Source organism: Meriones unguiculatus, chromosome 10, assembly GCF_030254825.1.
Source record: "Meriones unguiculatus strain TT.TT164.6M chromosome 10, Bangor_MerUng_6.1, whole genome shotgun sequence".
Taxonomy (NCBI): Eukaryota; Metazoa; Chordata; class Mammalia; order Rodentia; family Muridae; genus Meriones; species Meriones unguiculatus.
Genome location: NC_083358.1, coordinates 60,187,978 through 60,210,138, shown reverse-complemented (window position 1 = coordinate 60,210,138; position 22,161 = coordinate 60,187,978). Strand labels below are relative to the sequence as shown.

At 44.8% G+C, this 22,161-nt stretch overlaps 1 protein-coding gene across 3 annotated transcripts in view; it reads left to right on the top strand.

The window, feature by feature from the left end:
* The window catches only part of Ssx2ip (SSX family member 2 interacting protein), a 37,462-nt gene extending 15,769 nt beyond the window's left edge, over positions 1-21,693 (top strand). For 2 of the 3 annotated variants that reach the window (XM_021653142.2, XM_021653143.2), the window contains 10 exons: positions 2,952-3,062; positions 5,336-5,471; positions 6,785-6,860; positions 6,937-7,114; positions 10,548-10,698; positions 12,083-12,219; positions 12,497-12,670; positions 16,495-16,609; positions 17,131-17,296; positions 18,292-21,693. In XM_021653142.2, the coding sequence (XP_021508817.1) occupies positions 2,952-3,062; positions 5,336-5,471; positions 6,785-6,860; positions 6,937-7,114; positions 10,548-10,698; positions 12,083-12,219; positions 12,497-12,670; positions 16,495-16,609; positions 17,131-17,296; positions 18,292-18,466 (1,419 nt within the window). In that variant the 3' untranslated portion in view covers positions 18,467-21,693. The remainder of the gene's footprint in view (positions 1-2,951; positions 3,063-5,335; positions 5,472-6,784; positions 6,861-6,936; positions 7,115-10,547; positions 10,699-12,082; positions 12,220-12,496; positions 12,671-16,494; positions 16,610-17,130; positions 17,297-18,291) is intronic. The other variant, XM_021653147.2, reaches the window with a different exon arrangement.
* Positions 21,694-22,161: the final 468 nt, after the last annotated feature.

Here is a 22,161-nt window from a genome sequence, read left to right as displayed (position 1 = left end):
GTCTTGTCTCTCCTCAGAGCAGGTGCAGTAACGCTGTCTCTTAACAGTGCCCTTAGCTTCTTGAACATCCTGTTTGCCTAAAGGACAGACAGGTTATCCCAGTATGTCTTGGCTAGCTGGGGACTGTGTGGGACTGCAGGGCATGCATAGGGCTTTCTAACACTGAACTTTGCATGCTGCATTGATCTGGTCCTTTTACCAGGACCAGATGCTAATCAGGCTGGAAGGCAGTGTTGTTCTGTGTGGCCAGCTGGCCAGTGCCATGTGAGTGAGTAGTGCTCAGCTGTGTAGTTTAATGGTGCAGTTAAGTTGGAGTGACCAAGGCCTTTCCTGTAAGGAATGAGCTAGAACTACCAGGAGCAGGGTGTTGGGCTAGGTTCTCTCCTAGTTTGGATTTGACCTGGGCCAGAATCTGTTATTTGGGTTAACTGAGGACAGAAATTTGTAAGGTTTGTAGGTATGGTGTGTGTGATTAATTCTGTATGTGCTGGGGGCATAAGCCCAGCCCTGCTTATGAGTTCCCAACCAGTGAAGTCCAATAAATGGAACCATAATTATTTCAGTGCCTCAGAAGTGGTGCTTAGTGCAGAAGGAGAAGGAAAGCGAAGCTTTATAGTGTGGTGGCTCTTGATCAAGATTTAAAGAAGCACTCAGAAGCTTGCCGGCCTCTGGGAAAGGTTTCTGAACTTGTGATGTATATGAAGTGCTTGGAGGCAGGAGTGGCCATTGTGTTTTCCAGGAGCCACAGATGGGCTTGTGGAGAGTGTGAGGTTTGCTGGAGACTGAGGTGGGAGGCTGGGCCCTGGTGAGATGAGGAGGCACCAAAGAAGGGGGAGACATGTGTGACTGTCACCTTGCTGAGAGGATGGAGATTTATGGGGCGCACATTCACATCTACATGAGGGTAGAAGGCTCAGGAAGCTCATGACAAAAACAGTTTTTAGGAATTCTTGGCACAACTTTTGGATTATTTTAAGTTTTTGTTAACATACACAAAATAGATTTCATTGTTAAATTTTCATAACATTATTGTGCCTTACTCAAGCCTGCCTCACATGTATTTGCCTCCTCTTCTACCTTGTAGGTCCTCTGCTGTCTTTCCATACATTCCCCTTCTGTTTTCATGCCCTGTGCATATACAGTTAAGTCAGGATTGAAGAAAAAAAAATGTGCCACATTTTGTCTTTGTTATTGCCAGGCCCCTCCCCGCCACACACACTGTCAACCTCTTGCTCTCCATTGCCTGTCAGTATCCTCCTGCCCTGGCACTGTAGTCCACCTGTTTTCAGGCCATTCACACATATGAGAGAAAGCAAGGTATTTGTTGTTGTAAGTCTGGCTTATTTAGCTTAACACAGTTTTCTTTGTTTCACGTATTTTATGAAAACGACAAATTCATTTTTCTGAGTTGAATAAAACTCCATCACTCACAGGCACACTGGGTCACATTTTCTTGCTGCATTCTTCTGTTGCTGTATCTGGGCTGATCCCCTGGCTTGGCTGCTGTGAACAGTGCTGCAATAAGCCTGCAGTAGGTGGCCCTGGGATGTGTTGACTTAGAATCTACTGACATAGCTTAGGAGCGGGGTGCTGGGTTGTATGGTATTTTTGCTTTTGCGTTCTTGAGGAACCTCCATGCTGATCTCTGTGGTGGCCGCCTCAGCCTACCAGTGTGTGGAGTCTTGCCTTTCCTCCCGTCCTCACCAGTATTTGGAGTTGCTTATTTCTTTGAGGCCCTAGCTGCTCTGACTAGGGTGACGTGGAATCTCATTATAGTTTTTAATTCTCATTTCCTGTAGGGCTAAAAATGTTGAATGCTTTTTATATATTTACCACCCATTTTTTTCTTTTGAGAACTAGCTAGTAAGTGTTTGTCCATTTATTGAGTGGTTTGGGGCTTTGGTATTTAATACTTGGAGTGTCTTTATAGATTGTAAGTATTAGGCCCTACCAGACATGTATTTAGCAAAGACTTTCTTCCGTCTTTTACCCTCTGATGCATCCTCTGCTATGAGTACCCTCTTCGACCCCACGTAATCTCACGTGTCCATTCTTGAGGTCAGTGTCTGTGTCATTGGAATCCTTTCATCAAATCTTTGCGGAACCTTCTCTGAAATGTTTTCTCCATTCCTTCCCAGCGGCTTCAGAGTGTGTGGTCTTAGGCTGAGGTTTTTGATCTGCTTGAATTAATACAGAGGACGAGATGAGGGGTCTGTCCTACTTTCCCAGCTACCTGAAGAGGCTGTGTTTTCTCCAATGTCTATTTTTTAGACCGTGGTCAAAATGAAGTGCCTGTAGCTGTGTGGATTTCTTTCTGGGTGCTCTGTTGTATTCCCTTGGCCTTCATGCCTGTTTCCATGGCAGTGCTCTGTGTATTTTTGTTTCTATGGCCATGTTGTGTAGTTTGAAATCAGGTTTTATGGTACTTTCAGCTGTCTTCTTTCTGCGAAGGATTGCTTTGGCTGTTTGGGGCTATTGTGCTTGTATATGAATTTGAGGATTTTTTTTTTTTTAATTTCTCAGAGTTAAGACTTGAAGTCCTCAGGTATTGTGAGGGATAGTGTTCCCAGCCTTCTCACCCTCAGTGGCATTTATTGTTCCCTAAAGCCAAGCGTCCCCCAAAGCATGAAGGTATCTTTGTAGATGAGCGGGTCTTCTAATGTGTGCTGTTAAACTGTAAAAGCCTTAAAGAGAATTTGGGAAACTTCAGTGACAGCAGCATAGAGGAAGAGCCTTGTGAGGGACCCATGTTGCAGTTCTTGTACATAAATAAAAATAAAAACGAGCTGAAATGAGGCATGTGGTTTTATGTATTAAATTTCATAGTAACTGCTTTAAACATTCAGTGTGCCTCTGAAGTTGGACTATAGCTCCCAGTGTGACCTCTGTCGCTGCTCTTCTGGGGATTTTGTGACTTGTCAGTTTTACTCGTGACTAATCCCATGTTCCAGGAACAACTGGAGACCTCCAGGCGAGAGCTGATTGGTCTGCAGGAGAGAGACAGGCAGTTACAGTGCAAAAACAGGAATTTGCATCAGCTACTGAAGAGTGAGAAAGATGAGGTGAGTGTTCTGTCACTGCAGGAAGAGACACAGTGGCCGCTTCACTTGTAAGTCTATTCATCCTGTGTCACACTGGCATTGCGGGTGGACAATCCCATGCCTGTCCTCTGCCCCTGCCCCAAGAGGGCGCATTTTCTTGCCTAGTACAGTGTTGTTGAATATTAATATTTATTATTGATTTATCTTTTAGTTAAGCAGCCATTATTCCTAAACCCAAATCACCACACAGAGACTGGGATTTATTTAATTACCCTAGAGCGCAATGCTGGGCAATGATTACTTCATCCTAAACCTACAAGCCTGCATGGTTTTCTCCCATTCAGATTTTACCCATTGTACTTGATTTTAGTCATATCTTAGGTTCCAAGACCTCTCCTGTCGATCTCTGCTCTCCTACTCCTCCCCCTCGCTTCCTTCTCCTCCACTCTGGACCAGGATGTCCCATCCTAGTCTCTCACTTACTCAGCGTTGTAGCTGGTTGTTTTATTGACATTACAGAGAACAAATGGTGGCATGTTTACACAAACTTGAGACAGGTGATGTTTAGAATTAGCATCACAATAAAATGTCCAGGACTGAAACCAAATAGTAGGGTAGAGAAGTCAGCATTTGAATGAACAGGGTAAATTGTATACATTCCAAAAGAACATTATACCAACAGTACAGCCATCAGTTCATACCTGGCAACAGGCAGTGTCCCCTGTACCGTCCTTCATGTACTCGGGACCACACATTTTTTCCTCAAGCACAAGAGAATGTAGAGTGTGCATCCTTTTGTCTGCACTGTTGTCACAGAGGCATGGCTCCATGCCTCATCCCTTTCACCACCTACCTTGGCTGCGGCAAGGTCTCCATCTGCAGTGAAGGCCTGCCGATCTCTCCCTGGCTTTTGCCTGCCCAGGGCCTCACACATGCTAGGCAAGTGCTCTATACCGAACTGTTTGTTCCCTTCCCCCTAACATGATATTAAATGTAACCATTTTTCATTTAGTCAAAGAACCAACCTGACCAAATGTCTAGAGTGTAGAGCACTTGCCTAGGATGCACAGAATGTAACAGTTCACATTGAACATTTCACTTCTAACTCAAAATGTCATCACTCTGATTTTTGTTTTAATGCATGCCTAGACTTTTGATTTCTAGTTTAGTGCCGATAGCACTATGATGATGAGGAATTATGGAGGTAGTGCTTTGTAGGTGCTATTTTATACTGCATCTGTGAATAAGCCATTGGGTTTCTACTGCTCTGGGTTGTGACCCCTGTCCATATAACAGCTATAAAATATGATTATTTTTAATGTTTTATTCTTTAAGAGGTCGGGAAGGATTCTTTTATTTTATTCTTTTATTTTATGTGTGGGGATGTTTTGCCTGCATGTCTGCACCATGTGCATGGCTGGTACCTGTGGAGGCCTCTAAGGGTGTTGGCTCACGTGGAACTGGAGTTACAGGTTGTTTTAAATACCATGTGTATGCTGAGAATTGAACTCAGCTCCTCTGGAAGAGCAACAAGTGCTCTTAACCACTGAGCCATCTTTCCAACCCCAGGAGTCTTAAAAAAACCCATGAATTCATAGTTATTTTTAACCCTACTTAACTAGTATTTAATAATGGACAATGAATATCTAACCAAACCATATATATATTATATATTTAATACTATATTATTAAATTGTTAAATTAATAATAAATATATGTGTTTCTTGAGTTACTGCATAGGAAATTTTGAGCTGACCTGTCGCTTACCTTTAGTTTGACTAGTTTGTCTTTGGGATGGAGTAAGTTAAGAAACCACACTCTATGGCCAGGCTTGAGAATGGCTCTAAACAATGAAGAGCTCTGTGAGCTGAGCCAGGAGGCACAGGCCTGTTCCTCAGCTGCTGAGGAGATGGGCAGGAAGACTGGGAATCAAGGCTAGCCTGCACAGCTGTGTGAGACCCTGACTCAATGACTCACACCGAGAGGTGTGGGGGTGTGGCCCAGCACTAGCCTAGCACACACAGGGCGGAGGGAGTCAGAGTAGCAGTGCCTGGGCTCAGGCTCCCGGCAGTTGCTGCTCGGAGAGATGACGCCAGCCTGCTGGCAGCCGCTGTGCCACGAAGCAGTGTTGCCCTTCAGGCAGTATTTTTAAGGTGCTTTCCATAAGGAAGGAAGAATCCGCTTGGAACTGAAAAACTATTATGTGGGAAGATGGCTACTAGGGCTTTTGAACTTGTGAATTTTAGTGCGTTTAGCAATTCTTGTTTGATAGAAAGTATTTTTTTTTCTTTTAGGTACAAAAATTACAAAATATCATAGCCAGTCGGGCCACTCAATATAATCATGATATGAAGAGAAAAGAGCGTGAATACAATAAACTAAAGGAACGTCTGCACCAGCTCGTCATGAACAAGAAGGATAAAAAGATAGGTAGGCCCGCCCGCTGGCAAGTGATGGAGTGACGCAGGCATGGGCAGTATGCATGGAAGGGTGCAGGGTTTTCCTGCCCTGTAAGGCTAGCTTCACAATTTAGGTATTTCCATGTAAAGTGCAAGTTGAGACAACTGGCTTGTGGGGGCTCTCCTTTTGGTTTGCACTAGTTACATGTTGCCTTAGTTACTTTTCTGTTGCTGTAAGACAGAGTGGCCAAGGCAACTTAGAGAAGAATGTGTTAGGCTTGCGGTTTCAAAGGGTAGTCCATGGTAGTCATGTTGGGGAGCATGGCAGCTGGCAGGCATGGTGCTAGAGCAGTAGCTGAGAGCTTACAGCTTGAGACAAACTGTGAGGCGAAAAGCCAGCTGGTAATGACTGTGGGCTTTTGAAACATCAAAGCCCAACCCCAGGGACACAGGTCTTCTAACAAGGCCACACCTCCTAATCCTTCCCATAGAGTTTCACCAGCTGGGGACCAAGTGTTCAAGCATATGAGCGCTCATGGGATCCATTCTCACTCAAACAGCACACATGTACTTATTTAACATGACCATATGGAGCTGGTCCATAAGTAAGCCAGACGTTGGTTTCCATAGAAAGAACTGGAGGTAGTGAGCATCAGCGTGGCTTCTGAAGGTCACAAGAAGGGTGATTTTAGAGTTAGGTTAATCAAGCGGTGGCAGCAGCAGGCTGAGGTCTGGGTAGCTGTTTCTTGTCCCAAACTCAACCAGAAATGATAGATTTCATCGTGTTAGTTCCAGAACTTGAATAATGTTTTTTCCTTATGCCAAAAGAGTCTGTATCCACCTGGAGAAGACTATTGAGGGCTTTCAGTCCTTTGAAGATGACAGCAATGATGTGGCTCATAAGGCACAGCAAGCCTTCTCTGCAGTGACCCCAACAATAAGTGTAGCTTGCTTCCTCTGCCATTGTCGGGAACGGTCCTCCAACAGTGTAAATAGGTGGCTGTGGCTGAGTGCTAGGGAAGGCTGATTTTCAAGAGCAGGCAGCCAGCCTGTGGCCAGTGGTCTGTCCTCAATGATAATGAAGTCAATAGTGACAGGTAGCCAAGTACCTACTGTGCGTCAGACACTGTCTCCTTCCATTAAGTGCTTTTACATTGCTTTATCCTTAAGGACTGAAGGGGACTCTCTCCCATTCAGGAAAGAAGTGAGCTTAGCATTTGAAGAACTTGCCAAATCTCAGGGTATGGGAAGGTCTTGATCTATGCACCAGGTCAGCTTCCGTCCCTGGTGTCTCAGGTATGGTAGAGATTGATGAATGATTATGTTTTATGCTTATATTTGTAGCCATGGACATTTTAAATTATGTGGGTCGAGCTGATGGAAAACGAGGCTCATGGAGGACTGATAAAACAGAAGCCAGGTACAGCCACGTAACCCAACAGTGTGGCCAGGGTTTGCTGTCGCCATGTGTTTTCACACCGTACTTTCTCCCCCAGGAATGAAGATGAAATGTACAAAATCCTGCTGAATGATTATGAATGCCGCCAGAAGCAGTTCCTAATAGAGAACGCGGAGCTGAAGAAAGTCCTCCAGCAGATGAAGAAGGAGATGATTTCCCTCCTTTCTCCCCAGAGGAAATCCAGAGAGAAAACAGAGGACGGCGCAGGCACTGTCGTAAGTGTTCCTATCCAACAGCAGCCTCGGCTCTAACCCACACGACTCAGACCTGGGTGGGTGACTCAGTGACGGCACTGTTGGTATTTTGAACTGACAGTCACTGCTCTGCCACCTGTAGTCACTGTGACAACCACAGCCCGCCCCTGTGCATCTCCTACATCCTGGAAAACTGCAGATCATCTGGTACCTCATGAGCATCATCTCATTCATATTTCTCCTGGAAATTATTTCCAGCATTATAATGTTTAAAAAAATAATTGGACTGTGCTTTTTCATACCCATCTTAGACAGGAGCAGCCTCGGGCGCAGTATTGTTCCTAGCACAGTGTACATGGCAGGAATAGGGTTGGATTCAGTATGCACTCATCCTCTGTGCTGTGAGCCACAGCCTTCAGTGCCGTGTTGTCTACTTTCCAGATGGGGGAACTTTTCTCATTTTTGGAACTGTGGTGGTTTGCATAGATATGGCCCCTTAGATTCATGGGCTTGAATGCTTGGCCATAGGAAGTAGCACTATTAGGAGCTGTGGCCTGGTCAGAGGAAGAGGGCCAGTGTGTAGGCAGAGCTTTGGGATCCTCCGTGCTCTGTGCACCCAGTGTGAAACATCCAGTCTCCTTCTGCTGCCTTCTGATCATGATGTAGCACTCTCAGCTTCTCCAGCACCATGTCTGCCTGCACGCTGCCATGCTGATAAAGGACTCAGCCTCTGAAACTGGAAGCCAGCCCCAATTAAGTGTTTTCTTTTGTTAAGAGTTGCCTCGGTCATGGCATCTCTACACAGCAGTGGAAACCCTAACGAAGACAGGAGCTAAAGAACCGTTCAGTCCACACCTTCATTGCAGCTCAGGTTACGTTCTAGGTCTTGAAAAGGCAAAGCTAAGATTCTTACTGTTCTCTCAAGAAGTGCTTTGGGAAGGACAGGCATGCGGGGAAACGTTTACCACATGTGCCAAAGGTGGTGGCTGTTAGGTGCTTAAACAAAGAGAATGACTGTGGAGCAGCCCTTCCAGAATAAATGGGTACTTGATTTCTGCACCTGCCATGTGAACTTGAACTTGAGTTCTGGCTTTTACTGTGTTCACAGTGATTAGAATCTGAAGGTAACAGTTGTTGGGTTTGTGTGTTGCCAGCCAAGTCACCAAGTAGGATCTGTAAGCCTGTGTTAGAAGGTGGTTGTTTTGTAGGCTCTTACGTTGGTCCAGCTGAGAAGCCCATCATATTTCCTTGCCTTTTTTTTAAATAGTGCCTAAAAAATGCTGGACACAATTCTTTGTGTCCCAAAGCAGATGCCTGGAACAACAGGTAGTGCCAAAACAAATCCTATGTGTCCTGTTTTCCCTGTATATACCTATGAAAAAGTCTTGATTTCTAAACCAAATACGATAAGATCAGTGTCAATAACTAATACAACAATATATGGTAATGAATGTTAATGTAATATCTCACAGTTTTACTTTAGAACAAGGGTGCTACTGTGTTCTTATACCTCCTCTGACTTAACACCTGCTCTAAGTTTAGGTTTTTCTCCCAAAGTCTCTCACTTTGAGCCAGTTGTGAACTTTGACCAGCGTAAGTTCCATCACTTAGGAGGTTTCTTGGGTGTTGGCCTGTACTTTACTCAGCGGGAAGAAATCAGGAGTTCCTTCCTCCTGGTCTTCAGCCAGTGGTAACAGCCCCTCACATTTCAGAAGCTAAGGGAAGTCAGAGCGTTTCTCCCATTGTTAAAAGATTGTTTCTACTGCCTTTTCTCTTGAAAATTGAGTAATTTTACCATTCTTTTCTTTCAGAGAAGGGTGTCTGAGTCCTAGGTATCTCCTGGGTTTCACTTATTTTTCGGCTTACTTGCTTAGTAGTCAAAATATGAACCCCAGATTCATGTTAGATGGGTTTGTTTGTTTGTTTGTTTGTTTGTTTTATAAATCTTGTTGTTGTAGATTTGTACCCATTTTGGGAAACATGGTAATTGGCTTTGTTTGTTTGTTTGTTGTTTTGAGTCTGGGTCTTGCTATGTAGCCTAAGCTGGTCCAGAACTTAAAATCTCTCCATGTCTACCTTCCCAATACTGGGATTTCAGGCACGTGTCGTCTACACCTGTGTGTTAGTAAGATTTTTGAATTTTTAAATTTTTATTTTAAAGTAAAAGATACTTTATTGGGGGTGATGGTATGGCAATCAGAGGACAACTGGTGGGAGTCAGTTTTCTTCTTCCACCATCACAGCCTGTGGGTCCCAGGCATCAAGTTCTGTCGTCCAGGTTGGTGGCAGGTGCCTTTACCTGCTGAGCCATCTTACCAGCCTGTGAACAAGCTGTAAGGAGGGCGTAGTAGCATGATCTGAAATAGAGAAGTCCAGCTGCTCCACAAGCTGCAACTTTGATGCTGCCAGTGCCTCCAGTGTACATTTAAAACAGGGTTCGTGTTTAGGCTTACATCCCATCTATCTAAGATACATGCATGTGCACATACACACGGTGGAGTCGGGACACAGACAGACAGACAGACAGACAGACGAGAGATATTACAAAATCCAAAGGCATCTTAAATCCCAAGTGCTGAGCCCCAGGCATTTCTGGTGATGTATGCTCAGTCTGTATTCTAAGCGACTTGGAAACAGGTCACAGGCTTGTAGCTCCTGACAGCTCATGATAGCAAGAGCCAGCCACAGAGCCACACTTCAAGCCTTTACTTACCTGCTCTGCTTAGAGCTGACCTTGGTAACCCAGTGCTGAATCACAGCATCTGTCCAGCTCTCCAGGCTGTTCACTCGTCCCCATTTGTCTATGATTGGGGGAGGGGGTCTGATGACCCTTCTTTAATCTTTTGCCTTTTTTCTCCTGAAAGGCATTTTTTAAAATTATTCAAGTGTTTCAACCTCCCTTGGGTGTTAAGAACAAATAAGAACTATTTTGTGTAGATGTGTTGGGCTGCACTGCAGTACTATTTCTCTGTGTAATTTTTCAACATTGATACATTTTCCTGTAATTCCATGTTACAACAAAAAGACATGTCATCTATGCAATGATCCGAGGAGAACTAGGACTAAGCGTTTGACTCTGTACATGATCTCAAAAGGGTCATTTGGTGAAGCCACCTGATGTAGGGACAAGTTGACCCAACTTCAGATCTTGGTCCTACCTGTTGGCTGTGTAGCCCTGAGCCTGCTTCTCTAAGCTTGGGTTCTACACTTTTGCAGTTTGAGGATTGAGTGTGTGGCAGCCTCCAACACAGCATTGCACAGACAGGGCTTGTCACTCCTCAGACAGCTCTGCCACTCAGATTTGAAGAGATCTGTCTCAATTTGGGAGTTTCTGTGTCTTCATGTTAACTTCTGTTTTCCAAGCTGTTAGGTAATAGATTTTGTCAGTGTGATACAGCTGCCTGGGGAAAGCCATCATAGTTGTTCTTTCTGTTTGTTCTCCCTTGTGCTGTAGGTTATCTCTGATATTGAGGAAGATGCTGGAGAGCTGAGCAGAGAGAGTGTGTGGGGCCTTTCCTGTGATACTGTGAGAGAGCAGCTTACAAACAGCATCAGAAAACAGTGGAGAATTTTGAAAAGTCATGTAGAAAAACTTGATAACCAAGGTAAGTACTTCTCCAGGCCTGCAGAGTGGGCTGCTGCTCTCCAGTCCACGGAGGGCAGTGTCGTAGGCTCACCCTTTTGCTCTGAGGGTCAGACCATGCCTGGTTTGCCCCTGGGTTTGCAGTCACTGAGAGATGCGCTTGGCTTCAGAAGAAACCATAGAGAGCGAGGTCACTCGCACTCCAGGGCTGTGTCCCTGTGCATCTCAGTAGGGAACTGAGTAACTCAGGAGTGTGAGGGCAAGCCATTTTGTATGGATTAGCATCTGCGTGCTTTTAAATAGGAAAGTTAAATTTTGTATTGTGTAAGATCGATTTTTATTATTTTAATTGTGTTTGTGTGCCTGCAGATGGGAATATCATTGAATGTAAGTTCCCATTATCAGAACAGCAAATCTTAATGCAAGTGCCACAGGTTGTAAAGGGAAAACTGCACAATTCTCATTATAGTTCCAGCATTACTGTGCATGAAATGGACTCGTTTCTTGTCCCCGTTTATTAAGAAGATGGCCGGACTCTTAATTTTGCAGGATTGAATGTGCAAGCACACAGTTGGTAGTACTGTGCCACTCTTTCAAGTAGCACCAAAAACAATTTATAAATGTGTGGTTTTGTTAGCATTCTTTTGTGGCTGAGACAGTTGCTCTTGAAGACTGGGTAGCAAGAACCAGAGACTCATAAGGCGCATTACCAACCTCTCATGACAGTCTTGAATAAATGTGGATTATAAACTAAATGTTGGCAACTGCTTATTTGTAAACATACTTAGTCCTAAAATTGTGTAACTGTATAGCTGTCAGAACTTGGAGAACTTGTTTTTCTTTAAAACATTTAATTTTTCTACACTTTATGAAAATGGAAAATGCCAAAGAAAATAACTTCCTTTTATAAAACCTGTGAGAAGCCCAAAGGCAAAAGTTGTGAGAGTCTTTTGATTTTTTAATGTCTGATCAGAACCAATATGAGCAGACAGAGGCTATAAAAACCTGTCTAGTTTCTGGTTGTTCTGGTTAGGGTTTCCATTGCTTTGATAAACACCATGACCAGAAGCAACTTGGGAATAAAGAGTTTATGTTACTGTACAGCTTACAGACCATCAGGAAGGGAAGTCAGGGCAGGAACTAGAGCAGAGGTCATGGAGGAGCGCTGCTCATTGGCTGGCTCCTCTAGCCTGCTTTCTCATATAGCCCAAGAGCAGTTTCACAGCAGTGGCCCACCACAGTGAGCTGGGCCCTCCCACACCAACTGCCGATCTAGACAGTGCCTCACAGACTAGCCCACATCAGTCTGGCGGAGGCGACTTCTTGGTTGAGGTACCATCTTCCTAGATGACCATAACTTGTGTCAAGTTGACAACAAAGTAACCGGCACACTGGTGTTCTGTCAGTTTCGAAAGGACAGTTGGAAGGCCTTAATGATGAGGATGTCATCTCTCGACAAGACCATGAACAAGAGACGGAGAAACTGGAGTTAGAGATTCAGCAGTGCAAAGAGATGATCAAGGCCCAGCAGCAGCTCTTACAGGTAAACGACGTCGGTGCCCAGATGCTGCCACTGGGCCTTCTGGGTGTCTACTCCTTTATCTACTGACATCTGTAGAGTTGCATTTCCCATTTCAGTTGAGTTCTGCACTAGCAGTCATGCTGTCTTACCAAGGGAAGCAGCGCTTGGGAAAAGCCAGTTCTCATTGGCTGGCTGATTCTCACAGTGTATGTCCTTGCCAAACCTTAGCTGTCTTCCTTGCTTTGACTTGAATCTGTGCTTGTAGGTTCCCTGACTTACTGTGCTTTACATTTTATAGCAGCAGCTGGCCACCACGTGTGACGATGACACCTCCTCACTGCTGCGAGACTGCTACTTGCTGGAGGAAAAGGAGCGCCTCAAGGAGGAGTGGTCCCTCTTTAAAGAGCAGAAAAAGAACTTTGAGAGAGAAAGGCGAAGCTTTACAGAAGCTGCCATTCGCTTGGGGTTGGAGGTGAGCGCTGCAGTGCTGCTGCTGCAGTGGGCGGGGTGGAGGGGAGCGCTGCAGTGGGCGGGGTGGAGGGGAGCGCTGCAGTGCTGCTGCAGTGGGTGGGGTGGAGGGGAGCACTGCAGTGGGCGGGGTGGAGGGGAGCGCTGCAGTGCTGCTGCTGCAGTGGGCGGGGTGGAGGGGAGCGCTGCAGTGGGCGGGGTGGAGGGGAGCGCTGCAGTGGGCGGGGTGGAGGGGAGCGCTGCAGTGGGCGGGGTGGAGGGGAGCGCTGCAGTGCTGCTGCTGCAGTGGGCGGGGTGGAGGGGAGCGCTGCAGTGGGCGGGGTGGAGGGGAGCACTGCAGTGGGCGGGGGTGGAGGGGAGCGCTGCAGTGGGCGGGGTGGAGGGGAGCGCTGCAGTGGGCGGGGGTGGAGGGGAGCGCTGCAGTGCTGCTGCAGTGGGCGGGGTGGAGGAGAGCGCTGCAGTGCTGCTGCAGTGGGCGGGGTGGAGGGGAGCACTGCAGTGGGCGGGGTGGAGGAGAGCGCTGCAGTGGGCGGGGTGGAGGAGAGCGCTGCAGTGGGCGGGGTGGAGGAGAGCGCTGCAGTGCTGCTGCAGTGGGCGGGGTGGAGGAGAGCGCTGCAGTGCTGCTGCTGCAGTGGGCGGGTGGAGGAGAGCGCTGCAGTGCTGCTGCAGTGGGCGGGGTGGAGGGGAGCACTGCAGTGGGCGGGGTGGAGGGGAGCACTGCAGTGGGCGGGGTGGAGGGGAGCACTGCAGTGGGCAGGGTGGAGGGGAGCACTGCAGTGCTGCTGAGTCTGTCTCTGGGTGAGCTTTTAAGCACAAAATTCATATCCTGGGCTGGCATACTTCAGTTAACAAGATCAGTTAGCCAGAAGTCAGAAAATAAGGTTAGTACATTTAGAAACTTCTGCAGTACTGTGGGCTCTGATGGATTAGGTCTTTGTTTTCATTTTGGCTGGTGGGGCTGCCTATGTGCTGGGTTTTATGGCCTGAATGGTACTTCCATCATGGAGTCAGTTGTGTTAAGTCTGGTGCCTGTTACATTACGAATAACTGGAAGGAAGGTTGAGCAGATGGATGTCCTTCTGTTAGATATTCAGTTCCTTTTGGGCATCTATCATTGATCCGCTGTCTATATATGTGACGATACCAAGAGCATACTTGTTTAATAGAAAAGACAGCACAGTAAAAGATTTTTTCCCAGCCCTCTCAGAGGAATGTATACATTCCAAGCTGGCAGCTTGGACTTCGAATATACGTTTGTGTCCACAGGTTGCATTCTGTCAGCAATACATTGTCTCCATAGTGCGCTTTCGAAAATTAAAGACAAGGTGTCCCAACATGGTTTTAAAATTCAACCTATACAATACATTATGGAATGAGACAGTGTCCTTCTCATCTCCAGTTTTATCCCTTAGACATAAACACTGCTTAAAAAAACAACAACAACAAAAAACTATTGGACGATAGGTGTGGTGACACACCCTTTTAATCCCATTTCAGAGCTGGTGAGGAGGTTCAGTGGTTAAGAGTCATTGCTGTTTTCACAGAGGATCTGGGCTGGGTTCCCAGCACTCAACCATATGTAACTCCATTTCAGGGGATCTAAAATTCCTGCCTTCATGGGCACCAGACACACAGGTGGTACACATACAAACTTGCGGGCAATCATACATACAGAATAAAAGTAAATCTTTAAAAAGGTAAAATGCTGTAGATTGACCTTAAAATTCTCAGAAAAAAATTACCAGTAGACATTTTATTTTGATTTTTTTGGTAGGACAGAATCTCTCTGTGTAGCCTTTGCTGGTCTGGAACTTGCCATTATAGAATTGGCCCTGAACTCAGAGAGATCTGCCTCCTGAGTGTGGTGATTAAAGGCAAGAGCCCCCATGTCAAGCAGAAATCCTTGTGCAGCTTTTTCCGACATGTCTTGCTTGCCCCTTCACTTTGCAGTTTTATGAGATTATTTTTTTTCGTTGTCCACTGCTACTACTTTTATATTCTGCCCCATAGCATAAAATAAGTATAAATACAGTGGTTTATCTTAAGTTGAGGCCTAAAAATTAAAAGCCAGAAAATAATGTTGATAATATGATTGATTATATAGAGATTACTCTATAAACAAATAATGCATTTGAACACAAATGACAGGGCTTTGAACCCAGAGCTTCATATATTCAAGGTACCTTCTGCCATCTAACGGCAGTCTCAGCCCTGACTTGTCTAGCCAGGAAAGCTGTATCATGCCAGTATTTCCATGGTCTTTTGCTGAGTCAGACCCTGTTCTGTGTGGTTTACAGCTTTTTTTGTAAAGTCTGTGTTACCGCCTTCGGTTCCCCTTGTAAACAGAAGCACTGCATAGCGCTAATCTTCTGAACACTGCAGTATCTAAAACCATATCAGATTGCTTCGCTGTGTGTTTAACTTTTAGCTTTCACCTCAAAAACTGAAGAATTACTCATTTTAGTTTTTGTTGTTTTTGTTGAGGCCATATCTAGCCTAGGTCACTTTGTAGATCATTTGGTAGATCATGTGGAAGTTGATGGGATTCTCATAGTTTCTCATGTTTTCAGGATATATCTTACTTTTTTCATCTGGAAGAGTATTATCTTCACTTAGAGGCGTTTTCTTCTGCTTGGTTCCCCGTGTTATTAGACAGTGCCTGGCCCTCAGGCCTTGTCAGTGCTGACGCTGAGGTCTAAGGTCTGGGCATTCTCTTGTATTCTTCAGCTGTCCTTAGGATCAGTTTTATTATTAACTTCAGTCACTGGCTTCCTGTTTTAGAATTTGTTTTTTGTTTTATTTTTTCTAATGCACATGGTTTCCCTTTTCTTTATGCACTATTATTGTTTTGCATGAATTTATGAGTCTGATGTGTGACATTTTCAGAACTCTTGAAACATCATTGTGTGTGATCAGCTTATATCTGGGCCTTTCTTCCTCTTCTTCCATTGGTTTTCCTAGCTGTCTGGTGATACCTGGCTTCATACACACCTTTGTGAGTGGAAGACTCGGTGTTGGGTATGTTAAGGTGCCAACACTGACTCAGTAGTCATCTTCCTCAGGCAGCAAACTCTTTTTCATGCGCCCTGTACTACCTGTGCCTGCCTGAGCACCTGTGTGCTTGGAGAGGAGAGCCCTGGTGTGAGAAAGCCCTCACCTGATCACGAGGTTCTTGAATGATTTGTGTTGCCTTTTGTGCCTCAGTGGCAATGACCACTGGCAGATGGCTAGAGGACAAAGAAATGCCCCATGTAGTCAAAAGTTCATTTCCAAGTGACTGATTTAGGAACGAGGGTATTTTCTGATGTCAGTTATGGTTGTGTGTTCTTTGTCTTCAAAAGTTCTGCTAATAAGCTGTCCATGTGAAACCCAGTAATTGTTGGCCTAAGTAAATCTATGCTTTTCTAGTATTCAAATTATTTTAAAAGTATCATTTTATGTATGTGGATGTTTTACCTGAATGTATGTCTCTGCACCACATGTATGTCTGTGCACTGCATGTGTGCCTAGTACCCTCAGGGCCAGAAAAGAGGGTATTGCATTCCTTGGAACTGGCATTACAGACTGTTGTGAACCGTCATGTATGTGCTGGGAATTGAACCCAGGTCCTCTGTAAGAGCAACAAGTGCTCTTAACCATTGTACCATCTTTCCAGCCCCCAATTTTTATTTTTTTATTTTTTTCCAATTTTTTTTCAAACATAATTTTCTTGAGTTTTTTAGTTTCTAAGCAAGTATTTCATATAAGAAAAATACAGGTGGCCAGAGAGGAAACAGCTGGAGAAGTTGGAAATGACAGTTGAGTAATTGCGTTTGCTTTTCATCCTAGAGAAAGGCATTCGAGGAAGAGCGAGCCAGCTGGTTAAAGCAGCAGTTTCTAAACATGACGACCTTTGACCACCAGAACTCAGAAAATGTGAAACTTTTCAGTGCCTTCTCAGGAAGTAAGTGCTCACAAAGTGTCTGTGTGACTGTTCACAGGCACAGAGGTGCGTGAGCAGCCTCTGTGCCCAGAATGATCTGTCTGCCTGCGGTGCTGAAGACACAGTCTGTGTGGTTTTTTTCTGCTTTTAATCTTAAATCCCTGCCTGTGTTGAGGTGCTGGTAATCAGACCCAGGAACTCAACCCATGGTAGGCTACCACTCTGCCTAAGAGCTGTATCCCAGGCCCCCAAAATCCACTTCCTGGCACTGAAGTCACAGTCGAGCTCGTAGGAGAGCCATGCATGAAAAGTGTTCTTGTGAGTGTATCATAATGCCATGCTTTTGAAAACTTGTGAGCTTAGAAGTGGACCTTTTTCAAGCTAGCTCCTTTTATTTACAGAATATGTGATAGAGACGGTGGTTAAATTGTTATTTCTCAAATCCCACTCCAAATTACAAATGATTTTATCCTGGTTGACTGTCTTCCTTGTGTTTGATGATTTACCTTGTGCCCACTCTTTCTCTGACTTATAAAAACCAGGTTCTGATCCAGACAATCTACCAGAGCGCTCACGACCACGGCAAAAGAAGCCACATGGCGTGGCTAATGGGGTGCCAGCTTGCACATCAAAACTGACTAAATCTCTTCCTGCTTCACCTTCTACTTCAGACTTTTGCCAGACGCACTCCTGTGTGTCTGAACACAGGTATTTTTTCTTAAGTGATCTTTTCACATACTTCTAAAAAGGATTAACAGTGTAATGCCAGTGTGTGAGGCTTTGTGCTAGATATAGAACTGTAGTGGAGAACAAGGGATCTGGTTTCTACTCCTGTGTGTCTCTACTTTACATTTAAAGTATAGACTTGGGGCCAGCCATGGTGGTGCGTGCGCAGCTTCTATCCCTGTGCTCAGCTTGGTATGTGGTGAGTTCTAAGTCAGTCAGGGCTACAGAGCAAGACCCTGCCTTAAAAGAGACACCAGGGTAATTATGTCAGGAATCACTGAAAAATCTAAGTACTGTAATCATACTGAAGAATGCCATTTTGATAGTTTTTCTGAGTTCCTACTTTGTTTCTTTGGTATGCCCATCTCCCCAGTATTGAAGGGCAAAGAGCCAAGAAAAAACAGTTCCTCATGGTTGATAAAGAAGATTTCTGTCCAAGATGAAAGTAGTAAAACAGCTTATTCTTAGGAAACTCATTTATACATATATATTTATGTAAGATAATTTAGTCTTTTTTGGGGGTCAGTGGTCTAAATATCAGAGAACATTAAACAGGAGGAGGGAAACGAAAAACATGAGCTTTAAAAAAAGTACTCCACATTTGTCTGGGAGCAGGTGATGGAGTCAGTACTGAATGCTAGAAGAGCCAGTCAGAAGTCACTGTTGAAGCTGAGGTGAGAGATGCTTCCTTGGAGCTGGGCCACAGTGGGAACGCACAGCCAGTACGCTACCTTAGGTGATATGGGAGTGGACCTGGAGCTGCAGCGGGAGGACTTGCTGCTCAGTGCTGACGAATGTGGGAAGGTGGAGGTCACGCGTGGAGCGGTTCTCGTGCACCCTGCCTTCCCCCGAGGTTTCCCAACACATACTGTTAGTACAGACATGGGGAAGTCAGACTGAGGCATTCAGGGACATCTCTAAACGATAAGCAAAGAGCATAATTAGTTACTAAGATTTACCTAATTTTTTCCCAACAGTTCAATCAGTGTACTGACTATAACTCCTGGAGAAACTAAACCAAATGAAGCTGGAAGCGAGTGTACAAATCAGAAGTGGAGTGTGGTGTCCAGGCCCAGCTCCCGGGAAGGTTGCTACAGTGGATGCTCCTCAACCTATACAAACTCTCACGTGGAGAGAGATGACTTACCTTAGGTGCACGGGCTGTGGTGTTTTCACTGAAGTGTGTGTCAGAGTTCACACTGAGTTAAAACAGGGTGTGTCATAAAGTCAGTCATCTAACCTAAGATGGTCTGAGTTGTTTGTCTGGACTCCCTGTCTTCCCCCAAAGAGCTGAAACGCTGACTATTTAAAAGGATGCAAAAGCTTTGGTGTGTGTCGGTAACAGAAGCCTTTGGCTCTGTGACTAGAGGGATGTGTGGCGTTGGATGGAAACAGAAGCGCTAGGATGCTCTCCTCTTCCAGGTACTGAAAATAGCACTTTTAGGGGACTGATTATTGTAAACTTTAAATTTCTGTCCCAAATATGGTTGGCATTGGAAGTTTAGCCTTTACTTGAATGTATACTGTAGATTTTTAACAAAGCAAGTTCTATATTTATTATGTTTAGTGTGATTTTGGGATTACCTCTTTCATATGTTTTACAAAAGTGAAATTTATGTCTGTACATATATACGTGATTATGTTAAGAGGCTTTAAAGTTTAAACATTTCACACAATGCTTGAGTATAGTCTTCATGCCATAAAAAGGTTCCAGTGGCACTGTGTTTACAGATGTATTAGGACCACTGCCACGTGACAGTTACGATGTTATTTTTAAGCCATCTGGGAAATAAGAATTCAAAGCCACGTCGTGAAAGCTGAGTTCAGATAATTAGATCTACTAACATTACATTTTTGAGATTTTTAAAACATTATATTTTATTTTATATATGTGAATGCTATAATTTCTAAGAGGAATATTGACTATGGAGGAATGGGGGAGAGACAAAAGTGTCTTTGAATAACAATATAAGAGCATTGGTTTAAGCTATTTGGATGATAACGGATATTTAAGAGAGCCAGATGGTGATATTTTCCTCACCAAATGGGTGCCAGTGCAGGAATATCTGTACCAGCTAGGGCTTTATTTCATTGCCAATACTTTTGTAATTAAGACGTTTTCAACTAGATACTACTAGTAAAGAATGAGACAGTGTAAAACATTGACTTTTATAATTGCGATGTGACACTCGACACGCCTGTGTCGCGTTCATTTTCAGAACAATCTTCAGCTCTTTTGTGTCTGTTGTTTCTGCTGCATGTTTCTTCATGGGAACTATGTTACTATTAATAGTAATGACAACAATAATAAATGTAGACCTAGGCCCAGGCTTCTCCTGGATGGATTTTCATCCAAAAGCTTTTAAGTGCCTCACCCTACTTGTCTGCCCATAGACGCCTATTCAAGTCCTTGCTCGATCATGCAGGTTAGTCCCGTCTGCCTTTCTCTTTCCTTGCCCCTGTTGTGGCTCTTGCATTAAATTCATCATGCTACCAAAAGAGAAACCTTGTGTTGTCCATTTACTGTGTGACCGTGGGTTATGCTGAAGCTGCCATTTATCAGGGGCAGGTACGATAGCACCACCTGAGGAGAATTGCTGCTGAGTAAATGTCCTTGCCACGCTCGCAGTCCTAGGAGCTAGCTCTTGAGTGTGCGTTGCTACCCTGAGCCAGTGCAGGGGCACTTCCTTGCTCTTTAAACTTGGACATTTCAGAGATACTGCTGTGGTCCAGAGGAGGAAACGCAGCTGGCGTATCATTACTTGCTGTTGAAGAAAGGCAATCAGTGTTCTGAAGTAGTCACTGATGATTTTTTCCCACGTTCCCACAGGGGCTGTCTCTGTGACAGACTTTGCCAGATACAAACATTCCTGGTTTTCATGAAAACTGTGCTGCTCTGCATGAGGAGGGTTTTCTGGAAAGGAGCACCTGCTGTTTTGCTGTGGTTGCATCGCAGTGTGGGCTGAATTTTCATACTGCAAAGGCATCCCTGAGACTCTGAAGTGTGAAGGGAGCCATGGAAGAAAGCCAGGTCCCTTTAGGAATGTGCACAGATCTTCCAGAAGCTGTGCATCAGCCCTTGTTTTGCTGCCCATTCCGGTTCTAAAATGATCCCTAATCATCTGCCGAGACAGTCAGGTGCTGCTGTGTTGGAAAGCATGCGTCCACAGGAAAGCTCCTGGGATTTTGTGTCTCTTCTTTTTCAGACATTTGCAATGTGCAGCCAACACAGTCATGCTGGTCTTCATGACTCAGTCATGCCAGTATCTTTTCAATCAAAAGCCTCCTGGTAATCTTACATGCTTTCCTATTTATCAATATGGAAATCTGAAACTTTGTACCTCAAGTTGGTCTGTACATACTGAACATGCTCATTTTGAATTTTCAAAGCCTAAAAATGGCAATAAAAACCTAAGATAGTTTCCTACTATTAAATAACTTATTTACGGTGACTAGAAACTCAATAGAAAGACCAGTGACAGAAGAAATCAAGACTTAAGATTTAAGAAAGGAGTATTTTCTTACAGAAGCAATATATTAAATTACTTAGGTTCCCAGAACTAGCTACCCAAAGTTGTTTGCCTTGTTGTTTACTGAAATACAGTATGTTGTTTGGGAATGACTCTGTGGTTCCTAGCCTAGGAACCCTAAGCAGGATTGCCCAAAGGCTTGTAGTGTTCTGTAGTGCATGATGTGAACAGCGCCTAAAATCAAGTTTTAACCCTCCCCCCCTATGGTAGGGCAGTGTGAAAGGCCTTGGGACCCCAGCAGAGGCTTCCGAAGTGTGGGGGCTTGGAGCACTGTGAGTTAGCACAGGCCTCCTGTGGTTGTCCTGCTGTAAAAAATCTGCCAAGTATTTATACCTGTGGAGGACATGTTCTTGGAACTTCAGTCAATACACTGCCCAGTGTTTGTGCTTGCTGGGTTTGTCCTGTCAGTCCCAGAGGACAGGAGATGGGGGATGGGCACACTGCCCATGGTTGAGAATCCCGAACTGAATGCCAGCTGTATGACCTGTTAGGTTAGTCACGTCTGGGCTGTTCCAGGTCTCCTCGCCCATTTACTACAGTGCTCGGCTTTCAAGCGAGCCCACCAGGGCTTTCTGTGAGATGTGCTGTGGAGCGCACTTACTGCTTCGCAGAGTTTGTTTTTCACAGACGCTGATATGCAGAGCAGATAAGGTCTTCTCCCCATAGAGGAGAAATGATAAGAGAAAAGGCGTGAGCATGTAGGTGAGGATCATGAAATAGGTGATTTCAGTCTTTTTTTTTTTTTTTCTTTTTGTAAATTGAGTGTTTGTTGATGTTTCCTCCTGGAGGGCTGAATGTAAATTAGAATGGAATGGACTATTCATTAAATGATTTGCTCTAAAACCACCAGTTGACTAGTTGCTTTTATTTCTGTGAACCCTTAGGAATAATGCATCTCAAAGGTCTCAGGAAATACCTGCCATTCCGGTGGCACATAGAGACTCAGCAGCGTTCACTGCAGCAGCTTCGGAATCTCTTCTCTGTATCAAGCCTACCGTTTAACCGTTTAACCAGCAGCAGGCATAAGATCTGCCGGGAAGTTGTAAACATTGGTGGATTTAATTAGGCAGCACACACCCTCATTAGAAGGGACAGTGAGAGGCCCTGGCCTTAGTTCTAAAGCTCTGCCTTCTGGCATGGTGGTGTTCTGCCCAGTTCACGAACCCCAAAAGACCAGGAATAAACAGACTCCACTGTAAGTACATGAGGTTCTTTTTATTGTAAATTACAAGCTGCAGCTTGGGCCCACACTCCTCACCGATGAGGCGGTGGGAACCGAGCGCCCCGTGCTCAGGTTAGTTGAGTGATTTAAAGATT